This window comes from Macaca thibetana, chromosome 10 (genome assembly GCF_024542745.1).
Source record: "Macaca thibetana thibetana isolate TM-01 chromosome 10, ASM2454274v1, whole genome shotgun sequence".
NCBI classification, from domain to species: Eukaryota; Metazoa; Chordata; class Mammalia; order Primates; family Cercopithecidae; genus Macaca; species Macaca thibetana.
The window spans coordinates 49,265,071-49,292,412 of NC_065587.1; the positions used below are offsets into that span (position 1 = coordinate 49,265,071).

Sequence of the window (27,342 nt, forward strand, 5' to 3'; positions counted from 1 at the left end):
AGGATCACTTGAGGTCAGGAGTTTTAGACCAGCCTGACCAAGATGGTGAAACCCCAACTCTACTAAAAAAAAAATACAAAAATTAGCCAGGTGTAGTGGTGCGCACTTGTAGTCCCAGCTACTCAGGAGGCTGAGGTGAGAGAATCACTTGAGCCTGGAGGCAAACGTTGCAGTGAGCCAAGATCCGGCCACTGCACTTCTGCCTGGCGGACAGAGCGAGACTCCATCTCAAAAAAAAAAAAAAAAAAAAAAAAAAAAATGCTGAGATTACAGGCTTGAGCCGCTGCATCCAGATCTGATGGACATTTTACTTTTCTTTTTGGTTTTTTTTTTTTTTTGAGACGGAGTTTCGCTCTTGTTGCCCAGTCTAGAGTGCAATGGCACAGTCTCGGCTCACCACAACTTCCGCCTCCCAGGTTCAAGCGATTCTCCTGCCTCAGCCTCCTGAGTAGCTGGGATTACAGGCATGTGCCACCACGGCTGGCTAATTTTGCATTTTTAGTAGAGATGGGATTTCTCCATGTTGGTCAGGCTGGTCTCAAACTCCTGACCTCAGGTGATCTGCCCACTTTGGCCTCCCAAAGTGCTGGGATTACAGGCATGAGCCACCGAGCCTGGCCTCTGATGGATTTTTTTTTTTTTTTTTTTTTTTAATCACTGTGGTATTCATGTGGGGCACAGGGTAAGGGGGAGGCAGGGATTAGTCCTGGTGAGTAGGGGTGGAGGTGGGAAGGAGGGGACAAATTCAGGGTATTTCTGAGGAGCAGTGGAATATCTTGACCAAGGCCTTCCTCAGGCGGAGATGGAGCCATGCCCTGGGGGACTTTGCAGCCTGGCTGGGAAGACAAGCTTCTCCCCCAGGGAATTAGATACCAGTGGTTAACAGATTAGCAACTTAATCTTAGAGACTGAGAAAGCAGTTTCCAAACTCTAAAACACAGAAGGAAAACCCGTGACAGATTTGGCCACATAAGTATTTGAAGCTTGTGTCTCTCTCTCACTCACTCTCTCTCTCTTTCTCCTCTCTCTCTCTCCCCACCCCCCCCTTTCTCTCTCTCTCTCACTCACACACACACAGAACAATATAAGATTAAAAGGTGAGGGGCTGGGAGAAAACTGAGAAAGGATGGTCATCTAGGATTTATCAGCCGCTCCCAGGAATCAAGAAGAAGAAGGCAGATAACTGGACAAAGGAATAGGAACTGGTAATTCCCAGAAGAGGAGATTGGGAAGCCGGTAAGCCTAAGGAAATATACTTAGTCTCATTAGGAATCAGGAAAATGCAAAGTAAACAAAGGCCCACCCCTAAGAGTAGTAGCCGAATGTAAAGGAGGGAAGTGGGAGCAGGAGGAGCCTCTCCTTGGAATGGGGAGGAGCTGGCCAGGCTCTGCGGAAGCAGAAGGGGGTGGGTGTACTACTGCGATGGCACAAACACACGTCCACGGGCTCTCCAGGGGGCCCCACCCTCACCCCCCAGACCGTTTCTAGGAGTAGTGGCTGAGCAGGACCCAGTGGAGGCCACCGCCCTGCATTGTGAGGGTTAAGTAAGATGCTGAAGGTCAAGCATGAGGTCCGGCCGGGCATTTCCAGCGGCTCTGTCTCGGCCAGGCCAGTGGCCATGCTGAACTGGGAGCAAGGAGAGTGGGAGATAAAACCCTCAGTTTCAGTTGTTTAGTGTGGGAAACGCTAAGCTGATCTGTGTACCACAGCTCCTGGGTGGGGAAGAGATGGGGAGGGAGCCTGTGGCCTGGAGGTGGCTGGAGACAGATTCCCAGGAGGGCTGGGAGGGGTCAAGGGCAGGGTCATGCTATCCTACTTCCCTGGGCACCGAGCATCTTGGCCTGCAGGGGCCCTTCCAATAAGAAATAGGGCCGGGTGTGGTGGCTCACGCCTGTAGTCCCTGCTACTCACGAGGCTGAGGTGGGAGGACCGCTTCAGCCCAGAGCTGGAGGCTGCAGTGAGCTATGATCACACCACTGCACCCCGGCCTGGGCCACATAGAGAAACCCTGTCTCTAAACAAATTAAAACCAAATTAGCCGGGTGCAGTGGCACGAACCTGTAGTCCCAGCTACTCAGGATGGCTTGAACCCAGGAGGTCAAGACTGCAGTGAGCTGTGACCCCACCACTGCACTCCAGTCTGGATGATAGAGCGAGACCCTGTCTCTCACAAAAAAAAAAAAAAAAAAGGAGAAGTGAGCTGGGGGCGGTGGCTCATATCTGTAATCCCAGTACTTTGGGAGGCCAAGGTGGGCAGATCACCTGAGGTCAGGAGTTTAAGACCAGCCTGACGAACATGAAGAAACTCCGTCTCTACTAAAAATACAAAAAATTAGCCAAGCATGGTGGTGCATGCCTGTAATCCCAGCTACTCAGGAGGTTGAGGCAGGAAAATCGCTTTAACCCAGGAGGCAGAGGTTGCAGTGAGCCGAGATCGCGCCACTGCACTCCAGCCTGGGCAACAAGAGCAAAACTCTGACTCAAAAAAAAAAAAAAAAAAGGAGAAGTGCATATTACAACTTGGTGTAACAATGAATACATTACTATTATATAATAACACATTTTCTTTGACCTAAAGAATCATTTTTTGTCTTCTGATCCTAGAAGTAATTCACATGTTCGTGGGCCCATGCATGGCCTGTGCGTCTTATGGAGAGGTCACTCCAAAAAGGAACCTCAGGGTTCTCCCAGGCAGCGGCAGGCCTGGAAGTCTGTCTTTGTTTTTGTGACTGTTTTGTAGAGGGAAGCTGCTCTGCCGTCCAGCCCTGTGGAGGGGAGCAGGGTTTTGTCCCTGAGATGACAGAGGGTTGGGGGCAGTTCACTCCAGTGACCAGTGGTTGGCCGAGGTGCGCTTCGGAGTTCAACCCACCTGGGTTTGAATCTACACCCTCCCCACGTGGAGCTGAGCCTGACCAGTGCGTGTGTTCATCACACTCGGGCATTTTTCGTTTGTTTATTTTCGGATGGAAAGGGGAGATAGCCCTTCCCCCGGTCTCTCTTCCCGAGCAGCCGTGCCGCAAGGCCAGGGTTGCAATGAAGGCAGGTCTCAGGCAGGTCTCGGCTCTGCTCTGGCAAAGGGGCCCCAAAGGTCTGAGGGATCCAGCCAGCTCCTCCAAGCTCATGTCCTTGGTCTCAGACCTACAGGCTTTGTCCACATCCTAGGCTGGTGACAGCATGTGTGTGTGTCACGGCTGGAGTGGCAGAGGCCCTGTGGGAGCTGCAGATCCAGGCCCCCTCCGTAGGTGTCAGGCTGTGTTATGCCAGAGTCCCACACCTGTTCGTGTGAGGGGAAGGTGCCTGTGCAATACTGTAGCCAACCAAATACCATAGTGTCTTCAATACTACTCATCTTGCCCATGGAAAATTATGCCTAAGCCACCATATGGGTCAATGAATGCTCCAGTCCAGATCCAAAGAGATGCCTTTAGCCCAGGGATGTGTGACAGTGTCTGGAGATGTGCCAGGCTGTCACGGGCTGTGCTCCTGGTGTGGGGACACTGCTGAACACACAGGACAGCCTCCACAGCAAAGCATTACATGCCAAGGTCCAGGGACCCTCCCATAACCAATTCCAGAGCGAGGGCTTCTGATTGGAGAGCCTCACACTGCATTTCCCTTCGTCGCTCATGGGCCCCAGGTCAGGCATACACCCACCTGCACCACACTGCCTATACACAAGCACTTTACCTGTGTTGTATTTATTTATTTTTGGCTCACTGTGTTGCCCAAACTGGCCTCAAATTCCTGAGCTCAGCCTCCCAGGTAGCTGGGACTACAGGTGAGTGCCACTGCACCTGGCTTTTTATGCAGGCGTTTTAGGTGAGTCATTGGAGGCACAATGCTACCAACTTGCCACTTCAGGTGGCTCCATCTCGATGAGCCTCAGTCTCCTTGTCTATACAATGATAACAGTGCCCCACACCAGGGGAGCTGTGGGGGTGAGTGACAGGCTGTGTGTCCAGCCCAGTGTCCAGGATTTAGAAAGAGGGGGTCTGTTCAGTGGGGGCAGAGCACAGGCTCGAGGCCAGACTTCCTGGGTACCAGGAATTCAGTGAGTGAATTCTTTGAGCAATGCCTGGCACTGCACAAGTCCTGTAGCCGTGTTGGGTACCACTGGCATTATTGCTGTTTTCAGGATTTGTTTGTGTGTGTGTGTTGGAGTCTCGCTCTGTCACCGAGGCTGGAGTGCAGTGGTACGATCTTGGCTCACCGCAACCTCTGCCTCCTGGGTTCAAGCAATTCTCCTGTCTCAGCTTCCCGAGTAGCTGAGATTACAGGCATGCGCCACCATGCCTGGCTAATTTCTGTGTTTTTAGTAGAGATCCGGTTTCAACATGTTGACCAGGCTGGTCTCAAACTCCTGACGTCAAGTTATCCATCCACCTCGGCCTCTCAAAGTGCTGGGATTACAGGCATGAGCCACCACACTCAGCCTGTTTCCGGTTTTTGATAGTCAAACAAAGTTGCTGGGCCTGGAACAGCGACCAGGTCACCTCACTCCCTCAGTGTCAGGGGTCTGTCTGCAGTCCCCAATTGCTCTCACCTTATCTCAGTCCCTCCTGCCTGTCCTCATCCTTATCACTGCTCCTACAGCTGGAGACCAGGGTGGGGTGCATTTGAGATGGGATCCCCAAGTCAGCCTGTGTTTCTTGGAGGCCCAGCTTCCCCCACTCCCTCCCACAACCCTCCCACGACCCTCCCACGGCCCCATCTTTATCTTCCTTCACCCCCTACGCCCCGTGCTCTCTTCCCCAGCCTGGGCAGGCCCCAGCTGCCTTCCCACCTGGCGCCCCGATACACAGCCACCCCCACAGTGGCCTCAAGAGGCTTCTCTCCCAAAGAGAGACTTTGTCTTCAAGGTGACCCCTGCCTGACCCCTGGCATGGCTGGTGGGAGTGGTGACGGGGCAGTGATGGGGCCATTTGAATTAAAACACCCTCTGGATAATTCACAGAAATTCATGAGTCATCTTTATCTGGGGAAACGCCAGTGGAGTGGGCTGGGACCCAGGGCTGCAGACTGACAGACAGAGGGAAGCGGCCTCCCTGGACGCCGGTCCTCACTCCCGTGCCTGCTGTTGACTGGTCTGCGGGCAGGAGGCGTCCCTCTGCCTGCAGTCCTGGGACAGTGGACCGCAGGGGACACTGGGGCTTCCCAAGGAGTTGCTTGTTCTTCTCCTAAATCAGAAATCAGGGCACTCATCGTCTGTCTGTCCATCAGGCCGCTGTCCTCTGCAGAGAGACACCTTGGGTGTCCCCGCCTGGCTCCAGGTGGTTCTGGAGGATGGCAGAGCCAGGACCATGGGCTGCCGTGAGGGTGGTTCCAACCTGCTCTATTTAAACCAAGGGTCCTTTAAATTTGTCTCTTTTCATTTAAATACACTCTTTAAAAACAAGCAGGCCGGGCATGGTGGCTCACACCATGTGGATCGCTTGAGGCCAGGAGTTTGAGACCAGCCTGGGCGACATAGCAAGACCCATCTCTATAAAATATATCTCTCTATATATATTTACATTTTCTTTCTTTCTTTCCTTTTTTTTTTTTTTTTTGAGACAAAATCTTACTTTGTTGCCCAGGCTGGAGTGCCATGGTGTGATCTCAGCTCACTGCAACCTCTACCTCCTGGGTTCAAGCGATTATCCTGCTTCAGCCTCCTGAGTAGCCGGGATTACAGGAGCCCGCCACCACACCCGGCTAATTTTTGTATTTTTAGTAGAGACAGGGTTTCACCATGTTGGCCAGGCTAATCTCGAACTCCTGACCTCAGGTGTTCCACCCGCCTCAGCCTCCCAAAGTGCTGGGATTACAGGCATGAGCCCATAATTACAGGCGTGTGCCTGGCCCCAAAATTTTTTTTAAAAAGACAGAAAAACTCCCTGCCCCCAGGAGCTAAGATTCTTGAGAAGGATACTTGATTAACTGATGAATGAGACAGTCAGAACCGTGAGTTCTTTGAAGGATACGGGTGAGGGGCAAGGCCACATTAGCCAAGGGGGTCAGCGAGGACCTCTCTGAGGAGGTGGCCTTGGTGGTGAGGCCTGCAGGCTGGGAGAGAGTGATATGGAAGTCCTGGGGGAAGGGAGGGGTGTGCCAGGCAGAAGGCACAGCCAGGGCAAAGGCTGGAGGGGGGCTCCGGCTGAGGCCCGTGCTTTGGCAGGGAGGAGGAGTTTGGGTCCTTCTGGCTCTTCCAGTCGCCTTTGGGTGGTCCAGGCAAGTTGTGTGACCATACTGGGCTTAGTCTTGCCATCGGTAAAATGAACGAGTTGGACTCTTGGACTCCACACTTTCTCGGGCCCCCTCTGGTACAGGCAAACTGGTTCCCAGAGAAGCCTCCTCGGGCGCCCGTCTGTCTTCTGTGTAAACTCACATTCCTCTTCCTGGGCTATTTTGCCATTTCCTTTCATGCGAAACCAAATGAGCTATTTTGGAAACTCCTATAAGCAAACTAAGCCCTGGCTGGCATTTGAGTGGATAAAAAAGAGCCCTAAGTGAGGGACTCAGGCATAAAAGCCACCCAGCCCCGAAAGCCCATGACGTTAAATTTAGATGTTTTACCTCTAAATGAGGTGAAATTGCAGGTTCCCTCTGGCTGGCAGTGGGGAGGAGACGCAGGGCAGCTTCGGCCAGCAGTGAGCAGGACAGATTTAGCGGGAGTGGGCTCTGCTTCCTCCAGCCACACCTTGGGGACGGAGGTCCAGGACAGTCCCCAGTGTCTGGGAGCATCTGGCATCCTCTCCCCGCATGCACCAGCCAGGTCTGAACGGCATCAGTTCTAAGTGCCAGGCCAGAGAGAGGCAGCGAGGGACACGGAGTGGAAGAGGCTGTCCTGTCTGCCACCAAAGGTTTGGGAACTGCATGACTCTGTGCCTCCCTGCTGTGCCCTGGGGCCCAGCAGGGTCTCTGCCCTGTCTCTCATGCCTGCAGAGTGCTGGTTACCCAGGGCTGCCCTAAGCCCCCCGAGCGTCCCTCCTCTCTTCCCGATGCCTCCCCAGGGACCTCCTAGACCTGCCCACAATCCGGTAGCTAAAGGGTTAATGCCAGCCCCAGCAGGCGTGGTGACATATGGTGGGAGGGGACAGGGTCTTCAAGACCCTGCTCCAGCACCCAGCCTCCACTTGCTGCTGTGCGAGTGCTTAAATATCAGGAATGTCACCCTTAGTCGCAGGTGACAAACTGGACCTGTCAGAAACTGTCCGCTGAAGGCTCCTGAGATTCTGGGTCTCAGCCTGGCCATCCCATCCCCAATCATCGAGGGGGAGATCTGTCTCTTTTACCACAAGAAACACAGCTTGGCTGGACTCCAGGTCAACGTCATGGATCAGTCCCACTAGGCCCAGCCGGGAGGGGGCGCAGCTGAGCTGCCTGGGAACCGTCACTGTCCGCCGGCCCCAAGGGGCCCACAGGGGCTGGGGCTGCAACACCCTGAAGCCAATAGAGGTTGGGCTTGATTTTTCTCGGCCACCATCCAGGGCTACCTTTCTAGCTTGGCAGGTCTCCCTCCCAATCCTATTTCCATCCTGGGGCCTCTTCCCTCCTGGAGGAGGTCTGGCTCCTGGGAGCGGGGCGTGTCCTCAGCAGAGCTCCGGGAGCAAGCGCAGCCTAGTCCTGAGGCCAGGCTTTGGAGTCCACGCGCCCAGGTCCACTTCCAGCTCTGGCACTTCCTACCTGTGTGACCTCGGAGGACTCATTTCTGTCCTCTCTGAGCCTCGGTTTCCTTCTTTTCTTCCTTTCCTTTTTCTTTTCCTTCTTTTCTTCCTTCCTTTCTTTCTTTTGAGACAGGGTCTCACTCTGTCAGCCAGGCTGGAGTGCAGTGGTGCAGTCTCAGCTCACTGCAGCCTCGACTTGCCGGGAAGTCTCCAGTGATCCTCCCACCTCAGCCTCCAGTAGTAGCTGGGACTACAGGTGCACGCCACCACACCTGGGTAATTTTTGTATTTTTTGTAGGGACCAGCTCTCATTAGGAGACCCAGGCTGGTCTGGAACTCCGGGGCTCCAGTGATCCGCCCACCTCAGCCTCTCAAAGTGCTGGAATTACAGGCATGAGTCGCCATGCCTGGCATGAGCCTCGGTTTCCTTATCTGCAAAATGGGGGATAATAATAGTACTTGTCTCATATGGTGTTGGAGAATGAAATGACAATTTTAAGTCCTTAGAGCAGGTAGCAAGCAGTGCTAGCTACCCAAGGGTCAGAGGCAGGGCCACCCATCATCCTCAACAGCTGCTGCAGCTTTTGTAAATAAAGTTTTACTGAAACACAGCCATGGCATAATTCATTTACATAATGTCTGCAGCTGGTTTTGCTCTAAAATGCTAGAACTGAGTAGTTGTGACAAAAACTGTATGGCCTGAAAAACCAAAAATATGTACTATGTGGCTTTTTATTTGTTTGTTTTTGAGATGGAGTCTTGCTCTGTTGTCCAGGCTGGAGTGCAGTAGCTTTATCTTGGCTCACTGCAACCTCTGTCTCCCGGATTCAAGCGATTCTCCTGCCTCAGCCTCCAGAGTAGCTGGGACTACAGGCGTGTGCCACCACGCACAGCTAGTTTTTGTGTTTTTAGTAGAGTTTCACCATGTTGGCCAGGCTGATCTCGAATTCTTGACCTCAGGTGATCCACCCACCTCAGCCTCCCAAAGTACTGGGATTAAAGGTGTGAGCCACTGCGCCCAGCCTTTCTGTCTGGCTTTTTACAGAAAACATTTGTTCATCTTTGCCTTAGAGTCCAGCACATAGTGGTTATTATTATTATTATTACTGTTACTATTCCAGCACCCTCCTCTCGGGTTGCACAGCCTGGTGAAGTAGGGGAAGCAGCGTCAACCTTTCCTTCATTGTTTTCTGGTTCAATAAAGATGTGTTGTCAATCTTCCATGCACCTGCTCCCTGCCCACAGGGAGCTCCCTGTCTAGGATGGGGAGATAGACAAGTCACCATTCACAGTCCACTCTAACAGAGGAAGTCAGGGGCGTCCAGAGGAAACACCAGACACAGCTAGGAGTGGGGAGGTGTCCAGGAAGGCTTCCTGGGGGAGGGGACACGTGGGCTGAAAGATGAGGAGGGTTTAGCCAGGAAGCCAATCCATGTGGCGATGGCACGTGGAAGAAGGAAGAGCCAGACTTCAGTTTGAAAAATGTGTGTCCTGGTCAGGCATGGTGGCTCATGGCTATAATCCCAGCACTTTGGGGAGTTGAGGTGGGTGGATCGCTTGAGCTCAGGAGTTCAAGAACAGCCTGGACAACATGGCGAAACTGTCTCTACAATAAATACAAAAATTAGCTGGGTGTGGTGTGCCTGTAGTCCCAGCTACTTGAAAGACTGACGTGGGAGGATGGCTTGAGCCCAGCAGGTGGAGGTTGCAGTGAGCTGAGATCATGCCAGTGCACTCCAGTCTGGGCAACAGAGCCAGACCCTGTCTGAAAAAAAAAAAGAAAGAAAGAAAGAAAAGGAAATAAAGAAAGAAATATGTGTGTCCCTGAGTTGCCTCTCACCTCTCAGAGCCTTTCTTTCCTCATAAGAAAAATGGGGCCACTGAACCTCATAGTGCTGTGAGTGATGAATCTGCTGTCAGGTTCTGCAGGTCTGCTCCGAGCCTTAGTTTCCCTCCTTTGTCCTCCTCTCTCTCACTGAGCAGAAGGACCTGGGGCTTGTTTTGAGCATTGCATGGGGAGGAACTGCTTAGCAATTGTCCTTCTTTCTGACCTTGAAGTGGAGTGACTGAGGTGAAGCTCCAGGAATGGCCCAGAAGGCCTCTGATGGGGAGGTCCAGAGGGAAGGGCTGGGGGGACCCCTTTCAGCTCCAGTCCTCAGGCTGACTCCAGAGCACGTCCCAACTACACACCTTGGGGAATCGCTCCCTACTCCGTCCTTATTCTCTTGCCTGGCTTGGCTGGAGGGATCAAGCAGTTTGAGCAGCTTCTCAGGCCCTGCATAGGTGCTGATAGGGGCAATAGCAGTGAGGAGCTCCTAAATGTTTAACAAGCAGCAGACAGAAACTCTAACTTGTAGAACTTGCCACTTTCTGTGGTGTAAATACTCTTACTGTGGCTGATTTCAAACCACCAACATGATGTCAACAGGCTCACAAAATTCCTGAACATTTAACAGTGGACTCTTTTTTGTTTTTTGTTTGTTTGTTTGTTTTGTTTTTTGAGTTAGAGTCTTGTTCTGTTACCCAGGCTGGAGTGCAGTGGCATGACCTCAGCTCACTGCAACCTCCACCTCCCAAGTTCAAGCGATTCTCCTGCCTCAGTCTCCTGAGTAGCTGGGACTACAGGTGCCTGCCACCACCCCCAGCTAATTTTTTGTATTTTAGTAGACGAAGTTTCACCATGTAGCCCAGGCTGGTCTTGAACTCCTGAGCACAGGAAATCTGCTTGCTTTGGCCTCCCAAAGTGCTAGGATTACAGGTGTGAGCCACTGTGCCTGGCCCAGTTGACTCTTGTGAGCTGGTACAAGCTGGCTCAGCACAGCACAGCACAGGAGGGGACTGTGGGGGATCTCTTTATGGGGGGGCAGTTGCAAGGCCCCAGTGCAAGGCACTCCTGACCACAGGTAAGACAAGCTCTGACATCGGGCATCCTCGGGTTCTAAACCCAGTGCTCAGGTGCCCTGCTGGGGCCCCTGGGCTAGTCTCATCACTTCTCTGAGCCTCAGTTTCCTCATCTATGGAATTAGGTCATCAAAAGCTCCTGCTCTTAAGAGGGTTGTGTGGATTTCATAATTTACATAAAGCATTTAGTGCAGGGCCAGCTTAGTAATGAGTAATGAGCATTTGATGAATGATGCCTCAACTTCCCCATCTGTACACAACGCTGCTAGTCATGGGTTCATAGCTGTTCATGGATTCGTAGCCACTCATGGGGCACCAGGCTTGCCACACAGCGAGTGGTCAGCAAATGCTTGCTACCTTCCTCCATCAGGGCTAGAAGCCGCTCACTTCTCACTTGGCTCTCCCTGAGTCACTTGGCTCATCTGGCTCACCTGGCTCGCCCGCAGGGCTGGGGTCTTAGCCAATTGCACAGAGAGAGCCAGCCCTTCTGACGTGTCTCTTGCACACTGTGGGCTCTCAGGACGTGCTCTCCTTGGTCCTTCCAGCAGTCTCCATGGGAGGTCCTTTCTGAATTCCCATTTTACTGTTGTGATCACTGAGGCCCAGAGCCTGAGTGGCACAGCTGGGATTTGAACCCAGATCCACTTTCTTTGTTGCCAAGCTTTCCTGTGTACAGCACATGTGGGGCTGTGGGGTGGGGGATATATGGGAGGAAGCCTGTGGAGGCTGCACAGATCTGCCAGGAGATGCACTAGTAGATGCTGCGCAGATGTGGCTCGATAGAGGAAGTTTTTCCAGGCAGAGGCCCCCAAGTGAGCAGAGGTGTGGCAGGGTGGACTTGGCCCCTGGGGGAAAGAGATGTTGGAACATGGGGGTCTCATCGTGCAGGAAGATGAGGGCCTAGGTGGACTGGAGCTTTTTCATAGGTTTTGTCTGGGCAGTGGGGTCCCTGGAATCCTTGGATTGACACCACCCTGGCAAAGGAGCAAAGTATGAAACCATAGCAGCTGAGATTTAGGTTAGATATGAAGGAGAACTTTCCAGTTGCCCGTGCTAGAAGATGCTGACCTACATTCCCAAGGGATAGGGTGGCATTTTCCCAATCTAGAGATGGTTTGGCAAAAAGAGAAGATGGCCAGGGCTCGGGGTTGACCCCATTGCAGGGCGGGTTGGAGCCGGGGCAATGGATCGGGGTGGAAGCAGCTTTGACGCCAGCAGCTTGGCTTCCTGTGAATTGGGCTTTTCCACCCGCTTCTCAAAGCCCTCCCATGGCTCCCAGTCACCCTTGCCCCATTGTAAGGCCAAGCCCCTCCTTGGGGCTACCAAGGCCCCTCGGGACCCGAGCCCTGCCGGCCTCTCTGACCTCATCTTTAGCCCCCTGAGCTTCTTGCTGCTTCTGGATGACACCAAGGCCCCTCATGCATCCTGGCCTTTGCTCAGGCTGTTCCCTCGGCCTTGGACACCCTTCCCCTTCACCCCACCCCAGCCTTCCTCCTCAGCTCTTGGGCGCCTCTTCACAGCTGGGTCAGATGCCCTCTGGGGACCCCCATCACTCCAACACAGACTCTGTATCATGACTGTTCGGCCCTTGAGGATGGGGGGACTTGGCCTGCCTTGCAGAGTTCACCTGTGTTAGGTGCTCAGGGAGGGCTGGAGGAGGGAGAGGAGTGTCTGTGGGGGTGAGAGGGCTGTGTTCAGGAGGTGCCGTCCTCCTGCTCTGGGAGGCAGCATTGCCTGGCATTAGGGTACCTGAGCACAGAGTGCAGAGTACAGACACCTGGGTTCGAATTCTGTTCCCATCACTGTCCCCCATCAGGTCCCCTACCCTTATGGGACCTCAGCTTGCTGACCTGTAAGCCGGGCACAGTACCAGCCCCCACAACACTCTGGGGCCATCATGAGGTCTGTAGGTGGTGGTAGAAGGTGGCTGACCTGCGGACAGCACTCGCCGGATGATGGTGCCAGGCTGACTCTCCTGTCCTCTCCTTGCAGGTGACCGCCATGTCAGTGAGGTTGCGGTTCCTGTCCCCTGGGGACACAGGGGCTGTGGGGCTCGTGGGCCGGAGCGCCTCCTTCGCAGGCTTCAGCAGCGCACAGAGCCGGAGGATTGTGTAAGTTCCGCCCGTGTCCTGTGTCGGGGTGCAGGGGCGGGGCTTGTTAATGGGCAAGGGCAGGGACATCCTCCTCCTGCTGCCAGAGACCCGAAGGCTCACTCTCAGGCTGGCTTGCAGAGAGAGAGAGAGATTGAGAGAGAGAGAGAGAGAAAGAGAGAGAGATTGAGAGAAAGAGAGTATCTTGGTGTTGGGATAAACCTATCATTTCCTTGAGACCTGAATGGTTATCATTTCAAATGCTCCAGAAGTTGATCTGCATGAGCTTAGCAGGTCCACTTGGCAGATAAAAAAAAAACTGAGGCTCTGGCTAGGCACAGTGACTCACGCCTATAATCCCAGCACTTTGGGAGGCGGAGGCAGGAGGATCACTTGAGCTCAGGAACTTGAGACCAGCCTGGGGAACATAGCACAACCCCATCTCTACAAACATTTTTTTGAAAAACCAAAAAATCAGGTTGGGTGCGGTGGCTTATGCCTATAACCCCGGCACTTTGGGAGTCCGAGGCGGGCGGATCACTTGAGGTCAGAAGTTTGAGACCACCCTGGCCAATATGGTGAAGCCCCGTTTCTACTAAAAATGCAAAAATTAGTTGGGTGTGGTGGCACGTGCCTGTAATCCCAGCTACTTGGAAAGCTGAGGTGGGAGGATCACTTGAACCTGGGAGGCGGAGGTTGCAGTGAACCGAGATCGCACCACCGCACTCCAGCCTGGGTGACAGAGCAAGATGCCATCTCAAAAAAACCCACAAAAACACCAAAAAAGAAAAACCAAGAAACTAGAGGCTCAGATAGGTGGAGCCACTGACCCAAGGTCACAGAGCAAAACTGGCGCAGGGTTGCGTCTCCTAAGGGCGGGGTTGGGAAGGAATGTTCTTCCTGTCTGAAAGACTAGGCAATGGGGCCACCTCTTCTGGCTCTGTGACCTGGGGCAAGTGACCTCACCTCACCAGCCTTGTTGTCTTCATCTGAACAGTGGGAATTGTGGGTGCGCCCTGTTCCTGGGGCTGTCGGGAAGGAACCACGAGGGAGGCAGGGCCAGCAACCAACGTGGCCGGTGCCGTGGGGGGTTATCAGATGAGGGAGCAGGCTTGGCACAGATGGGCCTGGGGGGCAGCACTGACCCTGTGGCCGAGTTCCCGGGGTTGCTGGCTGGACCAGGCCCTGCCTGCTGCCCCGTCCTGTGTCACCTCCCGCTTTAGGTACTAAGTCCCTAGGCGGAAGGTTGTTTCTGCTCCCGGAGGCCACAGCCTGATAAGCTCAGGCCTGCTGCCCCCTGGCTCCAGGGCCTCATGCCAGGCACTGTGCAAGCCCTCAGGGAACCGTTTACGAGTGGGCAGGACTGGGGACTGGGGCAGTTTTCCAATATCCTGAGGGGGCCAAACCTCTGTCTGAGCCAGTGGGGTGGACGGGTGGGGGTCCCCAGCCAGAGCAGAGTGCAGAACCCAGTAGGTCAGTGAGTCAGTCAACAACCAAATCCCACCATGCTCTTCCCCGACTTGAAACCCTGCAGATTCCCATACTGCTTAGAATAAACCCAGTGCCCTCCTGGCCTAGAGGCCCCTGGGACCTGGTCCCAGCAGCTTGCCTCTCTCCCCTCCCAGCCTCAGGGCCTCAGCACACAAGTGCCCTCCTCCTGCAGTTCCCGCCCCACTCCTCCAGTTCCTGCTGAATCACCTGCAGGCATTGACTTACTGCTAGGTCCTGGGGGAGGACCCTCGATCCCCAGACCAGGCCAGGTCCCTCCTGTGTGTGCTCCCTAAGCTGTTTCCCAGGGGCGTTTGCTGCTGGGATAGGACCTCACCTCCACCCTGCCGAGGTCAGCCCACCCAGCTCACTAACCTTTCCCTGGGGCCTCCCTTCCCATGGGTGCCAGGACCCCAGGGTTAAGATACTGGAGTGTCCCAGCTGAAAGCACCTTAGGAATCCCGGTTCACGCAGCAGATATTCATGGAGCACCTACTCAGGCCCTGTTCTGGGCTTTATCAGAGGCCCTCACTTTCTTGTAGGGGTCTGTAATCAAGGCTGGGAAGGTCAGCTGTGCAGATTACCTGGCTAGGGGGCCATCCAGCCCAGCTGACCCTCTCCAAGCTGTGTGCCCCAGAGTGAGGCTGGTCCACTGAAGCACTATAGGGACCCCTGTGTGGTCTGGAAGGAGGGGTAGGGTCTGCAGACCCTGTAGCCAAGGGCAGCTTCAAGAGCAGGCAGCCTGCGCTCTGTACGGTAATTGAATGCTCTGCCGTTGTGCTCTAGAAAGTTTTTTTTGTGGGTCTCACTCTGTCGCCCAGGTTGTAGTGCAGTGGTGCAATTCGCTACAGCCTTGACCTTCTTGATTCAAGCGATCCTCCCACCCCAGTCTCTCAAATTTTTTTTTTTTTTTTTTCTTGAGATAGTTTCTCTCTGTCGCCCAGGCTGGAGTGCAATGGCGCAATCTTGGCTCACTGCAACCTCTGCCTCCCAGGTTCAAGTGATTCTCCTGCCTCAGCCTCCTGAGTAGCTGGAGGACTACACACCACCATGCCTGGCTAATTTTTGTATTTTTTTTTCTTTTGAGACAGAGTCCCGCTCTGTTGCCCAGGCTGGAGTGCAGTGGCATGATCTCGGCTCACTACAACCTCCGCCTCCTGGGTTCAAGCAATTCTCCTGTCTCAGACTCCTGAGTAGCTGGGATTACAGGTGCACGCAGAGACAGGCTTCTACCGTATTGGTCAGGCTGGTCTTGAACTCCTGACCTCAGGTGATCCACCTGCCTTGGCCTCCCAAAATGCTGGGATTATAGACGTGAGCCACCACGCCTGGCCTAATTTTTGTATTTTTAGTAGAGACTAGGTTTCACCATGTTGGCTAGTCTGGTCTGGAACTACTGACCTCAGGTGATCCGCCCACCTCAGCCTCTCAAAGTGCTGGGATTACAGGTGTCAGCCACTGTGCCCGGCCCCAAGTAGAAATTCTTAATAAATTTTTTTTTTTTTTTTTTTTTTTTTTTTTTGAGACAGTCTTGCTCTGTCGCCCAGGCATGCAGTGGTGCAATCTAGGCTCACTGCAACCTCCACCTCCCAGGTTCAAGCGATTCTCCTGCCTCAGCCTCCTGAGTAGCTGGGACTACAGGCGTGGGCCACCACACCGGCTAATTTTTTTTTTTTTTTTTTTGAGACGGAGTCTCTCTGTCACCCAGGCTGGAGTGCAGTGGCCGGATCTCAGCTCACTGCAAGCTCCGCCTTCCAGGTTCACGCCATTCTCCTGCCTCAGCCTCCTGAGTAGCTGGGACTACAGGCGCCCGCCACCTCGCCCGGCTAGTTTTTTGTATTTTTTAGTAGAGACAGGGTTTCACCGTGTTAGCCAGGATAGTCTTGATCTCCCGACCTCGTGATCCGCCCGTCTCGGCCTCCCAAAGTGCTGGGATTATAGACGTGAGCCACCACGCCTGGCCTAATTTTTGTATTTTTAGTAGAGACTAGGTTTCACCATGTTGGCTAGTCTGGTCTGGAACTCCTGACCTCAGGTGATCCGCCCACCTCAGCCTCTCAAAGTGCTGGGATTACAGGTGTCAGCCACTGTGCCCGGCCCCAAGTAGAAATTCTTAATAAATTTTTTTTTTTTTTTTTTTTTGAGACAGTCTTGCTCTGTCGCCCAGGCATGCAGTGGTGCAATCTAGGCTCACTGCAACCTCCACCTCCCAGGTTCAAGCGATTCTACTGCCTCAGCCTCCTGAGTAGCTGGGACTACAGGCGTGGGCCACCACACCGGCTAATTTTTTTTTTTTTTTTTTTTGAGACGGAATCTCGCTCTGTCGCCCAGGCTGGAGTGCAGTGGCCGGATCTCAGCTCACTGCAAGCTCCGCCTCCCGGGTTCACGCCATTCTCCTGCCTCAGCCTCCTGAGTAGCTGGGACTACAGGCGCCCGCCACCTCGCCCGGCTAGTTTTTTGTATTTTTTAGTAGAGACAGGGTTTCACCGTGTTAGCCAGGATAGTCTTGATCTCCCGACCTCGTGATCCACCCGTCTCGGCCTCCCAAAGTGCTGGGATTACAAGCTTGAGCCACCGCACCCGGCCAATTTTTTTTTTTTTGAAACAGAGTTTTGCTTTTGTTGCCCAGGCTGGAGTGCAATGGTGCAATCTCAGCCCTCTGCAACCTCCACTTCCTGGGTTCAAGTGATTCTCCTGCCTCAGCCTCCCGAGTAGCTGGGATCACAGGCATATGCCACCACACCCGGCTAATTTTGTATTTTTAGTAGAGACGGGGTTTCACCATGTTGGCCAGGCTGGTCTCGAACTCCTGACTTCAGGTGATCCACCTTCCTTGGCCTCCCAAAGTGCTGGGATTACAGGCATGAGCCACTGCACCCAGCCCAAAATTCTTAATAAATTTTGAATAAAGAGCCTTGCATTTTTATTTCGCACTAGACTCCACAAATTTCACAACTGGCCCTGCCTGCAGCTCTCCTCCTGCCAGGCCTGTGGGGGCCTCTGAATGTCCTGCATCCATGGGACATGCCCCCTCAGGCCCTAGAGGGGAGCTCTGCCCAGAGAGTGCCCCCATGGTGGGCCCCTGCCTCTTGTTGGCCCCATCCTGGATGCCTGGGATCAGCTCTTTGGGAGGAAGGAGGACAAAGGTGATCCATCGCCTTGACACCAGGGCTCGCTGGCTGTCAGCAAGGGTCCCATGGTGTCTAAGTCCTAGTATAGGAAAGACAGCCCTGATGGCTCTAAGTATCCCGGACCCCTCCTGTCCCCCACCTGATTGTCAGGGATTCCAGAGGATGCTGGGCCTGGGCTGGTTCAGAGGTCCCTGGGCAGTCCCCACCTGGCCTCAGCCTCTGTGGCCCCCTTGTGTGAGGGCAAGGAAGAAGCTGCCCACGCCAACGGGGAAGCGGTGCATCTATTTTTAACTTCCTATCTCCGTCGAGCTCCCTGGGGTCTGGACCCTTGGAGCCAGGACTGGAGCATGATTGGGTTTCAGGCCCCACCTTCTGGCCTTGTTCCCCGGTAACCCGAGCAGGCGGAAGTGCAGCCACACTGTCCAGGCAGACAACCTGGCAGGAGGGTGGGGCTCTGCGTGGAGAGGGTGGGCTGATGCCCCTCTGTGCCCACCCCCACCTGGACCCCCACCCGGCACCTCGAAACCCGTTTCACTATAGACAGGGCTTTTTATTCCACAGTCAGATGGCTCACTTGGGGAAGTAACCTGGTGGGGAAATTTTATACTAAGATGTGAATGATTGACATAATAAGGCCATTTCCCAAGAGCTGGACCTGGGGGGTGGGAGGATAGAGAGATAAGAGGATAAACAGAGAGGATGAAGCAGGAGAGGGCCAGGCCCTGACACTGTCCCATTCTGCCCCAGTTGACAGGCATGGCTGCCCTTCCCCCTTTCCTGCCCCTCCTCAGCCAGGTCTCCCTCCCCCAGGCGGTCAGGCAGGTACTCCCTGAGCCAGGAGCCACTGGGACATCCTCCTCAGCTTGGGAATTCCTCTGTTGGGATGCTAAGGAGTGTGGGTGTGAAAACGAAATAACAGCCATGAATTTACAAGGAGAGGAGGCTGGAGAAAGAGGCGGCTCATATCCAGCCCTGCCTGTGATGCTGTCAAGCACACAGACTCTGGAGCCAGAGGCAAGTGATACAAGTTCTGTCTCCTGGACTGTACCAGGGGGCCTGACCTCAAAGTCTGTCAGGAGGAATGGGTCCATACAGGTAAAGCACCAAGAGCAGGCCAGGTGGGCGCGGTGGCTCACACCTGCAATCCCAGCATTTTGGGAGGCCAAGGCGGGCGGATCACTTGAGCTCAGGAATTCAAGACCAGCCTGGGCAACATGGTGAAACCCCATCTCCACCAAAAATACGAAAAATTAGCTGAGTGCAATGGTGCATGCGTGTGGTCACAGCTACTCAGGAGGCTGAGGCGAGAGGCTCACTTGAGCCCAGGAGGCGGAGGCTGCAGTGAGCCGAGATCACGCCACTGCATTCCAGCCTGGAAGACAGAGCAAGACCTCGTCTCAGTTAAAAAACAAAAACAAAAGCGCTGAGAGCAGAGCTTGAACTTGGCAAGTGCCGAGTGCATGCCTGTCATCATCACCGAGCGGCCAACACCGCCAGGCACCTGGGTAAATGGTTGGCTCATGTCCTTGTTGCATGGAGTCTTCACCTGAAGCCTGTGCAGTCAGTCCTATTATTGCCCTGCCTGGAGGCTGGGGGCAGGTGCAGGACTTGAGCCCAGCCCTGTCTGCCTCCAGAGCCTGCACTTGCAACAGCCGAGTACCAAAGCCTCTGCCAACCACAACAGGCAGAAGGACTGCTGTAGCAACCTCACATGAGGGCTGGGGCTGGCGGGTTGCATGTGCCCGTCTGGAAGCTTGTCTGGCATGCCAGGGGCTGTTTAATATTTACTGAGTCCTCCCAGACCTGGTGAAACATCCGGCCCCAGAGGCTCTCCCTGCCCCGGCTTCTGTGACACCTGGGCCAGGCATGCAGCCTGATTTGGCCATCTGGAGGCTGCACGCACATCACCTTCCCCGGGTGGGCGGGCCCTCAGAGTGGCCACTGTGCCTGTTGAACCTCAGACAAGGAGCACGGGGCTCAGAGCTTTCCCGGGAGCAGGTGCATTCAGGTATGGCTGCAGCAGTGAGGGTATAAGGTCCCCAGGTGGACGGAAGCAGGGCTAGGCCAAGGGTGCACACCTGCTGGGGACTGGAGGTGGGAGCTGGGAGTGAGCGGGCTCCTGCAGCCCCACCTCCAAACTGCCTGCCCCACTGCCTGCTGCCTGCCTGCCGGGGTCTCTAACCTGTCAGAAACCCGCCTTTCCCTGAGGCTGCAGCCCTGACCATCTCTGCCGGCCTTGAGATGGCAACCTTGCGGAGGGCCCGGTTCAAAAGGTGGGTGATGGGGCCTCAGGGAGGGCAAGGGGAAGAGGGAGCACAGCCCCTCTGGGCTTTGGAAAGCATCAATTAACATTAAATATATACAAATGGCCGGGTGCGGTGGCTAATGCCTGCAATCCCAGTACTTTGGGAGGCCAAGGCAGGCAGATCACCTGAGGTCAGGAGTTCGAGACCAGCCTGGCAAACAAGGTGAAACTTCGTCTCTACTTAAAAAAAAACCAAAAATTACTGGGCGTGGTAGCAGATGCCTCTAATCCCAGCTACTGGGGAGGCTGAGGCAGGAGAATCGCTTGAACCTGGGAGGCGGAGGTTGCAGTGAGCAGAGATCATGCCACTGCACTCCAGCCTGTTGACAGAGCGAAATTTCGTCTCAAAAAAAAAAAAATAATATATATATATATATATATTATAATACCTGTCTCCTAGGGTGGTTGTGGAAGTCGAGATATTTCTATAAAGCCCTTAGCGAGCTCCTGGCGGCTGCAGTTGCCCCAGTTACTTAAGCTCATGTGTTCTCACTAAGCTCCCGGGGCCCTTGGGCTTGTGGTATCAGCTGTTCAGCGGCCCAGTAGCCCTGGCCTGAGCTTAGTTTCTCTGCTCTACAGTCATTACTTGTCATCGTAAAGGTGTTGGAAGCTGGACTTTCTTTGGGAGCTGCCCTTCTTCTCCTCTCACACATCCTGGGTCTCCAAAGCTAGAGAGGCCCTGGGTCCAGGCCCTCTGCAGACTCCCACTTCTGCTTGGGTCAAACCTTGCTCCTTGCTGTCCGCTCCCAGAGCACAACAGGTGCCCCTCTCCACCCTTGCTCCCTCTGTCCCCAGCTGGGAACACCCAGGGGTGCACTCGTTGTCCCACTCTGCCTGCAGGGGCCAGGATCTCCGTTCTCCAATCCTCTTGGGATGCTATATTTTCCTCCATTCAGCTGAGCTTAATATTTACGAAGTACCTAATATTTTCTTCTTTTTTTTTTTTTTTTTTTTTTTTTTTTTTGAGGCGGAGTCTCACTCTGTCGCCCAGGCTGGAGTGCAGTGGCGCGATCTCGGCTCACTGCAAGCTCCGCCTCCCGGGTTCCCGCCATTCTCCTGCCTCAGCCTCCCGAGTAGCTGGGACTACAGGCGCCGCCACCACGCCCGGCTAATTTTTTTTTTTTTTTTTTTTGTATTTTTAGTGGAGACGGGGTTTCACCGTGTTAGCCAGGATGGTCTCGATCTCCTGACCTCGTGATCCGCCCGTCTCGGCCTCCCAAAGTGCTGGGATTACAGGCTTGAGCCACCGCGCCCGGCCATATTTTCTTCTTTTTTCTTTTTTTTTTTTTAGGCGGAGTTTCGCTCTTGCTGCCCAGGCTGGAGTGCGGTGGCATGATCTCGGCTCACTGCAACCTCTGCCTCCCAGGTCCAAGCGATTCTCCTGCCTCAGCCTCCCGAGTAGCTGGGATTACAGGTGTCCACCACCATGCCCAGCTAATGTTTTGTTTAGCAGAGACGGGGTTTCATCAGGTTGGCCAGGCTGGTCTCAAACTCCAGACCTCGGTTGATCCACCCGCCTTGGCCTCCCGAAGTGCTGGGATTACAGGTGTGAGCCACAGTACCCAGCCCGCACCTAATGTTTTCTAAGCTGTGAGCCAGGGGAAAAATACAGATAGGATGTGACGATTCTGACAATAGCTCGCATGTCGAAGGTCTCCTTTGTGCCATATTTTGGGCGTGGCATCTAATAGAATTCTCAGCACCACCCTCTGATGTATTATGTGGTTCCATTTTACCGATGAAAAGACAGAGGCTTGGGTGGTGTGTTAGTGTAGAGATGAAGTTGTTTTGATAAAAGGACCCCCAAAATGCAGGTGCTTACTTAAGCTTGGTTATTCCTCTCTCTCTCTGCAGTCCGGAGCCAGTGGGTGGATGAGGGCATGTGTGTGGCGGGCGGTCTGCTTCACAAGGCTGTTCAGGGTCTGTTCCTTCTCTTTTGTTGCTCAGTCAGCTTTTGGGGTGGGTTGAAGCTGCTTCCAGCATACCCTTATTCCTGCTCCTGGGAAGAGGAGGAGTTGGAAGAGAAGGGCCAGTAGTCCCCTGTGAGAACTGATGCCGAGCCAGGCGCGGTGGCTCACACCTGTAATCCCAGTACTTTGGGAGGCTGAGGCAGGTGGATCATTTGAGGTCAGGAGTTCAAGACCAGCCTGGACAACATGGTGAAACCCCGTCTCTACTAAAAATACAAAAATTATCCAGGTGTGGTGGTGCATGCCTGTAATCTCAGCTACTTGGGCGGCTGAGGCAGGAGAATCGCTTGAACCCGGGAGGTGGAGGTTGCAGTGAGCCAAGATTGCACCTATTGCACTCTAGGCTGGGTGACAGCGACACTCCGTCTCAAAAAAAAAAAAAAAAAAAAAAAAGAACTGATGCCAAAGTTAGTTCTAAGAGTCATTTCTGCCATGTCTCTTTTGTGAGAATGTGGTCATTAAGTGATACCTGGTGCCAGGGCACCTGGCCGATGGCTTTAGAGGGCTAAGAGCGGACTTCAACACATCTGTTGGTGAGCAAAGGCTTCATCAACCAGCCTGGTCCTCAAGCCTCATGGATAAGTTATGGGATCCTGAGAACGGGCTTAGATGCCAGGGAAACCAGCTCTGTGCTGTGATGAGGGTGCCCTGGCCTCGTACTCCTGTAATCAGTCTTGAGATGCTGCTACATCGCTAAAGGTTGGGAGACCCAGCCGTCACCACTGAAAGGCAGATTTTAGGATCATCCAGTCCACACTCCCAACTCCAGCTGGCTTAAGCTAAAAAAGAGTCAGTTGGCTCATGTAACTGCAAAGCCCATGGGCAGGTACAGCTTTAGACATAGCTGGATCCAGGAACTTACTGTCATAGAGATTTGGCCTGACTCTGTTTGTTCCTCTCTGTGTTGGCTCCAGTTTCCCTACATGGTGGCAAATGGAGGAGGCTGGAAGTCCCGGGTGTATGTTCCCCAGGTTAGCAATGCCAGGGGAAAAAACCCTTCTCCCTTCTGTGAATTCTGAACTCCTGGCTGGCTACTGGCCAGGTTTGATCCCCATATTTCTTGGCCTAGGGGAGCAGAATATGTTGACTAGCGCAGGCCTGGGATGTGGATTTGTGGAAGAATGCTCGTGTGCACGTGTGCGTGTGCAATGTGTGTGTGCATGTTGATTGGTCAGGCTACCTTTCCCCCAAACCACAAGTATAAAAAGCAAAGCTGGGGAGGTTCCCCAGAGGAAAATTGAGGTGCTACTACTGGAGGGAGGGGATGGAAGCTGGGCAGGTAAAGCCAACAGATGCCTCCCCGTGGGTAAAGCACAGGACTATGACTTGGCCTCCTACACGGCTTTGCCTGCACAGGCAGAGCATGCTGATCAGAGAGCATTGGCATTTGGGCTGCTTGATTGTATTTCTTGCTGTAAGTTCATTTCTGATATCAGACTTTTATTACTTTTTTTTTTTTTTTTTTATTGTCAAGCTGTTCTTTATTTCTGGGAGAGGGCAGGGGATGGGGCTCAGTCTTTCCTGGCAGTGGCTTTCCTCATGGCAGCCAGAACATTGCTCAGCTCCTTCCGCTTCTTCTTGGTACAGATGTGCATCCCCACCCTTTCCTTGATGAACTTGAGGGTCCGTTTGTCCTTGGAGACCTTCAGTAACTCCATGGCGCCCCGCTCATATGGGGCAAAGCCACACAGCTCTCAGATCATGTCCCACACAAACTCAGTGTATTTGGTCAGACGCCTGCTGTGGTGGCTGTGCCTGGGCTTGCTCACGCTCTTGGTCACCTTGTGGTCCTTGTTGAGGCCTATGGCTATAGGGTAGTGCAGAGCCAAGGCTGCTGCTCTCCAGTGGCAGCCATGGCAGAAGGGCTTTATTACTCTTAATCCTCAAATCCAGGCTCCTTATTTTTATTTTTATTTTTATTTATTTATTTTTTAAGATGGAGTCTCACTCTGTCACCCAGGTTGGAGTGCAGTGGTGCAATCTCGGCTCACTGAAACCTCCCGCCTCCCAGGTTCAAGCGATTCTTGTGCCTCAGCCTCTGGAGTAAGTGGGATTACAGGCATGTACCACCACACCTGGCTAATTTTTATATTTTTAGTAGAGACAGGGTTTCGCCACGTTGGCCAGACTGGTCTTGAACCCCTGATCTCAGGTGATCCACCTGCCTCAGCTTCCCAAAGTGCTGGGATTACAAGCATGAGCCACCGTGCCCAGCCCCAGATCCTTATTATACAGATGAGAAAGCAGAGGCTCAGAGAGGCTCCATAACTTTCTGGAGACCACACTGCTTGGTGGTGATGGGGGTGGGACTGAGCCGGGTCTCCTGACTCCCTGTGGCTCTGGTCACTATTTCCAAAGTGCCTGCCCCTGGAGAGGGCTGTCAGGACCGGGCTCTGATTTCTCTTCCTCTCCACCCCTTCTCACAGAAAGTCCATCAACAGGAACTCCGTGAGATCGCGAATGCCTGCAAAATCCTCCAAGTTGTACGGCACGCTGCGAAAGGGGTCGGTCTGTGCAGACCCCAAGCCCCAGCAGGTGAAGAAGATCTTCGAAGCATTGAAAAGAGGCCTCAAGTAAGGCTGGGCTGTGTGCTGCTTCTAAGAAGTGCATTCTTCTACCTCGCCTTCTCTCTGTCTCTTCCTGGGGAAGCGTGGGTGGGTCTTGTCTACAGGAGGTGACAGGTTAAGTTCCTGGTCATTTGTTTAGTCAACAAGTATGTCATGGTGCAGCCATATGCTCAGCCCAGTTCTTGGGCACTGGAAACCTGGCAGTGACTAAGGCAGGAGGATTCTGGTCTTGTGGAGCACGCAGTGCAGAGGAGCAGATTTGATGCAATCAATCAAGAAGCAATGCAATCAATCATGCAGTCCATCATGGAACTTCCACCTGTGCTGAGTGCAGTGGAGAAGGGTAACAGAGAGACGGTGTGTCGAGGGCCTCAGCAGACAGGATGATCCTGGCAGTCACCGAGGAGGTGCTGACAGTGTCTGACACACAAACGGTCTGAAAAGGCGCCACCATGCTCACCTCTAGGGGACAAGCGTTGTAGGCAGAGGCAACAGCACGGGCAAAGGCCCCGCAGTGGGATCCTGAACTGTGAGCTCACACACACAGGAGGTCAGGGCAGTGGGTGTCTGAGTGAAGGACAGACTTGCTCAGAGACTGACTGATGAGCTGGGCTGAGGCCCGCACAGGAAGAATGAGTCACTCCACAAATTTTTTTTTGAGATGGAGTCTTGCTCTGTTGTCCAGGCTCAAGTGCAATGGTGCAATCTCAGCTCACAGCAGCCTCTGCCCCTGGGGATCAAGCAATTCTCCTCCCTCAACCTCCCGACTAGCTGGGAGTATAGGTGCACACCACCACACCAGGCTAATATATATAGAGAGAGATATATATTTTTTTTTTTTTCCTTTTTTTTGAGATGGAGTTTCACTCTTATTGTCCCGGATGGAGTGCAATGGTATGATCTTGGTTCACTGCAACCTCTGTCTCCCGGGTTCAAGCGTGAGCCACCATACCTGGCCTAGGATCCTTATTTTACAGATGAGAAAGCAGAGGCCGAGAGTAGCTCCTGCCTCAGCCTACCGAGTAGCTGGATTACAGGCGCCTGCCACCACGCCTGGCTAATTTTTTGTATTTTTAGTAGAGATAGGATTTCACCATGTTGGCTAGGCTGGTCTCAAACTCCTGACCTCAGGTGATCCGTTCGTCTCAGCCTCCCAGAATGCTGGGATTACAGGCATGAGCCACCGTGCCCAGCCAATATTTTGTATTTTTAGTAGAGACGGAGTTTCGCCATGTTGGCCAGGCTGGTCTTGAACTCCTGACTCAAGTGATCTGCCTGCCTTGGCCTCCCAAAGTGCTGGGATTACAGACGTAAGCCACCATGCTCAGCCCACAAATATTTATTGAGGCTTACAGAGTGCCAGGCCAGGGGACAAAAGTAAACTAAACACACAAAATCCCTACCCACTGCAGAGCTGACTCCTAGTGGGGAAGAGACAGACAATACACAATGCAGAAAAGAAAAGGACAGAGAATATCAGATGGTGTTAAGGGCCACAGAGGAAAACAGGCCTGGGTAAGAAGGCGGAGGCAGGGAGGGTTCATTTTAAATTGGGCAATTGGAAGGGAAGGCCTTGCTGAGAAGGTGACATTGGAGCACACGCCTGAAGGGGTGGAGTGAGCCATGCGGATAATGGGAAAAGAACATTCCAGGCCAGGCTAGCCACATACACAAAGGCCCTGGGGCGCAGCAAGGAGGCCAGCGTGGTTAGAGCCAAAGGAAAGAGGATGAGGTCACCGGGCAATGGGGACCAGATGACAGGGGGCCTTGTGGGCCAAAAAGTGGTTTCCCGGAGTGATTTTCCCCAGATACAGTGGTACTTAGACCCTAAATTCTCTCCTACCTACATCTTTTTTTTTTTTTTTTGAGACAGAGTCTCACTCTGTCACCCAGACTGGAGTGCGGTAGCACGATCTCAGCTCACCGCAACCTCCGCCTCCTGGGTTCAAGCTATTCTCCTGCCTCAGTCTTCCAAGGAGCTGGGACTACAGGCATCTGCCAACACACCTGGCTAATTTTTTTTTGTATTTTTAGTAGAATGGGGTTTCACCATATTGGCCAGGATGGTCTTGAACTCCTGACCTTGTGATCCACCTGCCTCAGCTTCCCAAAGTGCTGGGATTACAGGCTTGAGCCACCACGCCCAGCCCCTACATCTCTTATTTATAGACGGGGCACCTGAAAGAGGAACCAGAGTCAATTAAAAGTTGAAACCAGGCCGGGCGCGGTGGGCCTATAATCCTAGCACTTTGGGAGGCGAAGGCAGGCAGATCACAAGTTCAGGAGTTTGAGACCAGCATGGCCAACACGGTAAAACCCCGTCTCTACTAAAAATACAAAATTAGCCGGGCATGATGGGGCATGTCAGTCATCCCAGCTACTCAGGAGGCTGAGGCAGGAGAATCACTTGAACCCGGGAGGTGGGAGTTGTGGTGAGCCAAGATCACACCATTGCACTCCAGCCTAGGCGACAGAGCAAGACTCAAAAAATAAAAAAAGTGAAACCACCTTAGAATGAAATGGTTTTCAAAATATACATCCTTGTTCGGGCACAGTGGTGGCCACCCTGTAATCCCAGGACTTTGGGAGGCTGAGGCAGGCGGATTCCTTGAGCCTAGGAGTTCGAGACCAGCATGGCAATATGGCAAAACCCTGTAGAGGTGGAGGTTGCAGCGAGCTGGGATTGTGCAGAGTTGGAGCTAGGATGTGCATGGAGGGTAGAGCATGTTTCTGAAGGGCAGATTCTGTGTCCTTTAAGGACCACATGTTTGAGACTTGTCTGGGGCCAAGGCAGTCCCTTCTTCTCAGAAAGCTCAACACTTCAGTGAGTAGCAGCCTGGCAGAAGCTCTCTTTTCCATATTTGAGGTGGTGTCAGTAGAGCCCAGAGAGGGTGAGTGACCTTCATGGGGTGACTCAGCAAATCCAGCAAGATGGGACTCCCTGCCCTGGCCCCCCACATATCTAGACCCCTCCTTTTTTTTTTTTTTTTGGAACAGAGTTGCTCTGTTGCCTGGGTGGGGTGCAGTGGCGCCATCTAGGCTCACTGCAACCTTCGCCTCCTGGGTTCAATCAGTTTTCCTGCCTCAGCCTCCTGAGTAGCTGGGACTACAGGTGTGTGCCACCACACCCAGCTAATTTTTTTGTATTTTTAGTAGAGATGGGGTTTCACCGTGTTAGCCAGGATGATCTCGATCTCCTGACTTTGTGATCGCCCACCTCAGCCTCCCAAAGTGCTGGGATTAC

General features: G+C 53.4%; 1 protein-coding gene and 1 pseudogene across 7 annotated transcripts in view; one reads left to right on the plus strand and one right to left on the minus strand.

Moving 5' to 3' along the window:
• Positions 1-27,342, plus strand: part of RIPOR3 (RIPOR family member 3) — a 105,264-nt gene that overhangs the window by 47,010 nt on the left and 30,912 nt on the right. For all 7 annotated transcript variants that reach the window (XM_050807441.1, XM_050807440.1, XM_050807438.1 and 4 more), the window contains 2 exons: positions 12,540-12,658; positions 23,958-24,104. In XM_050807441.1, the coding sequence (XP_050663398.1) occupies positions 12,540-12,658; positions 23,958-24,104 (266 nt within the window). The remainder of the gene's footprint in view (positions 1-12,539; positions 12,659-23,957; positions 24,105-27,342) is intronic.
• On the minus strand, positions 23,043-23,797 carry LOC126929249 (60S ribosomal protein L36-like; annotated as a pseudogene).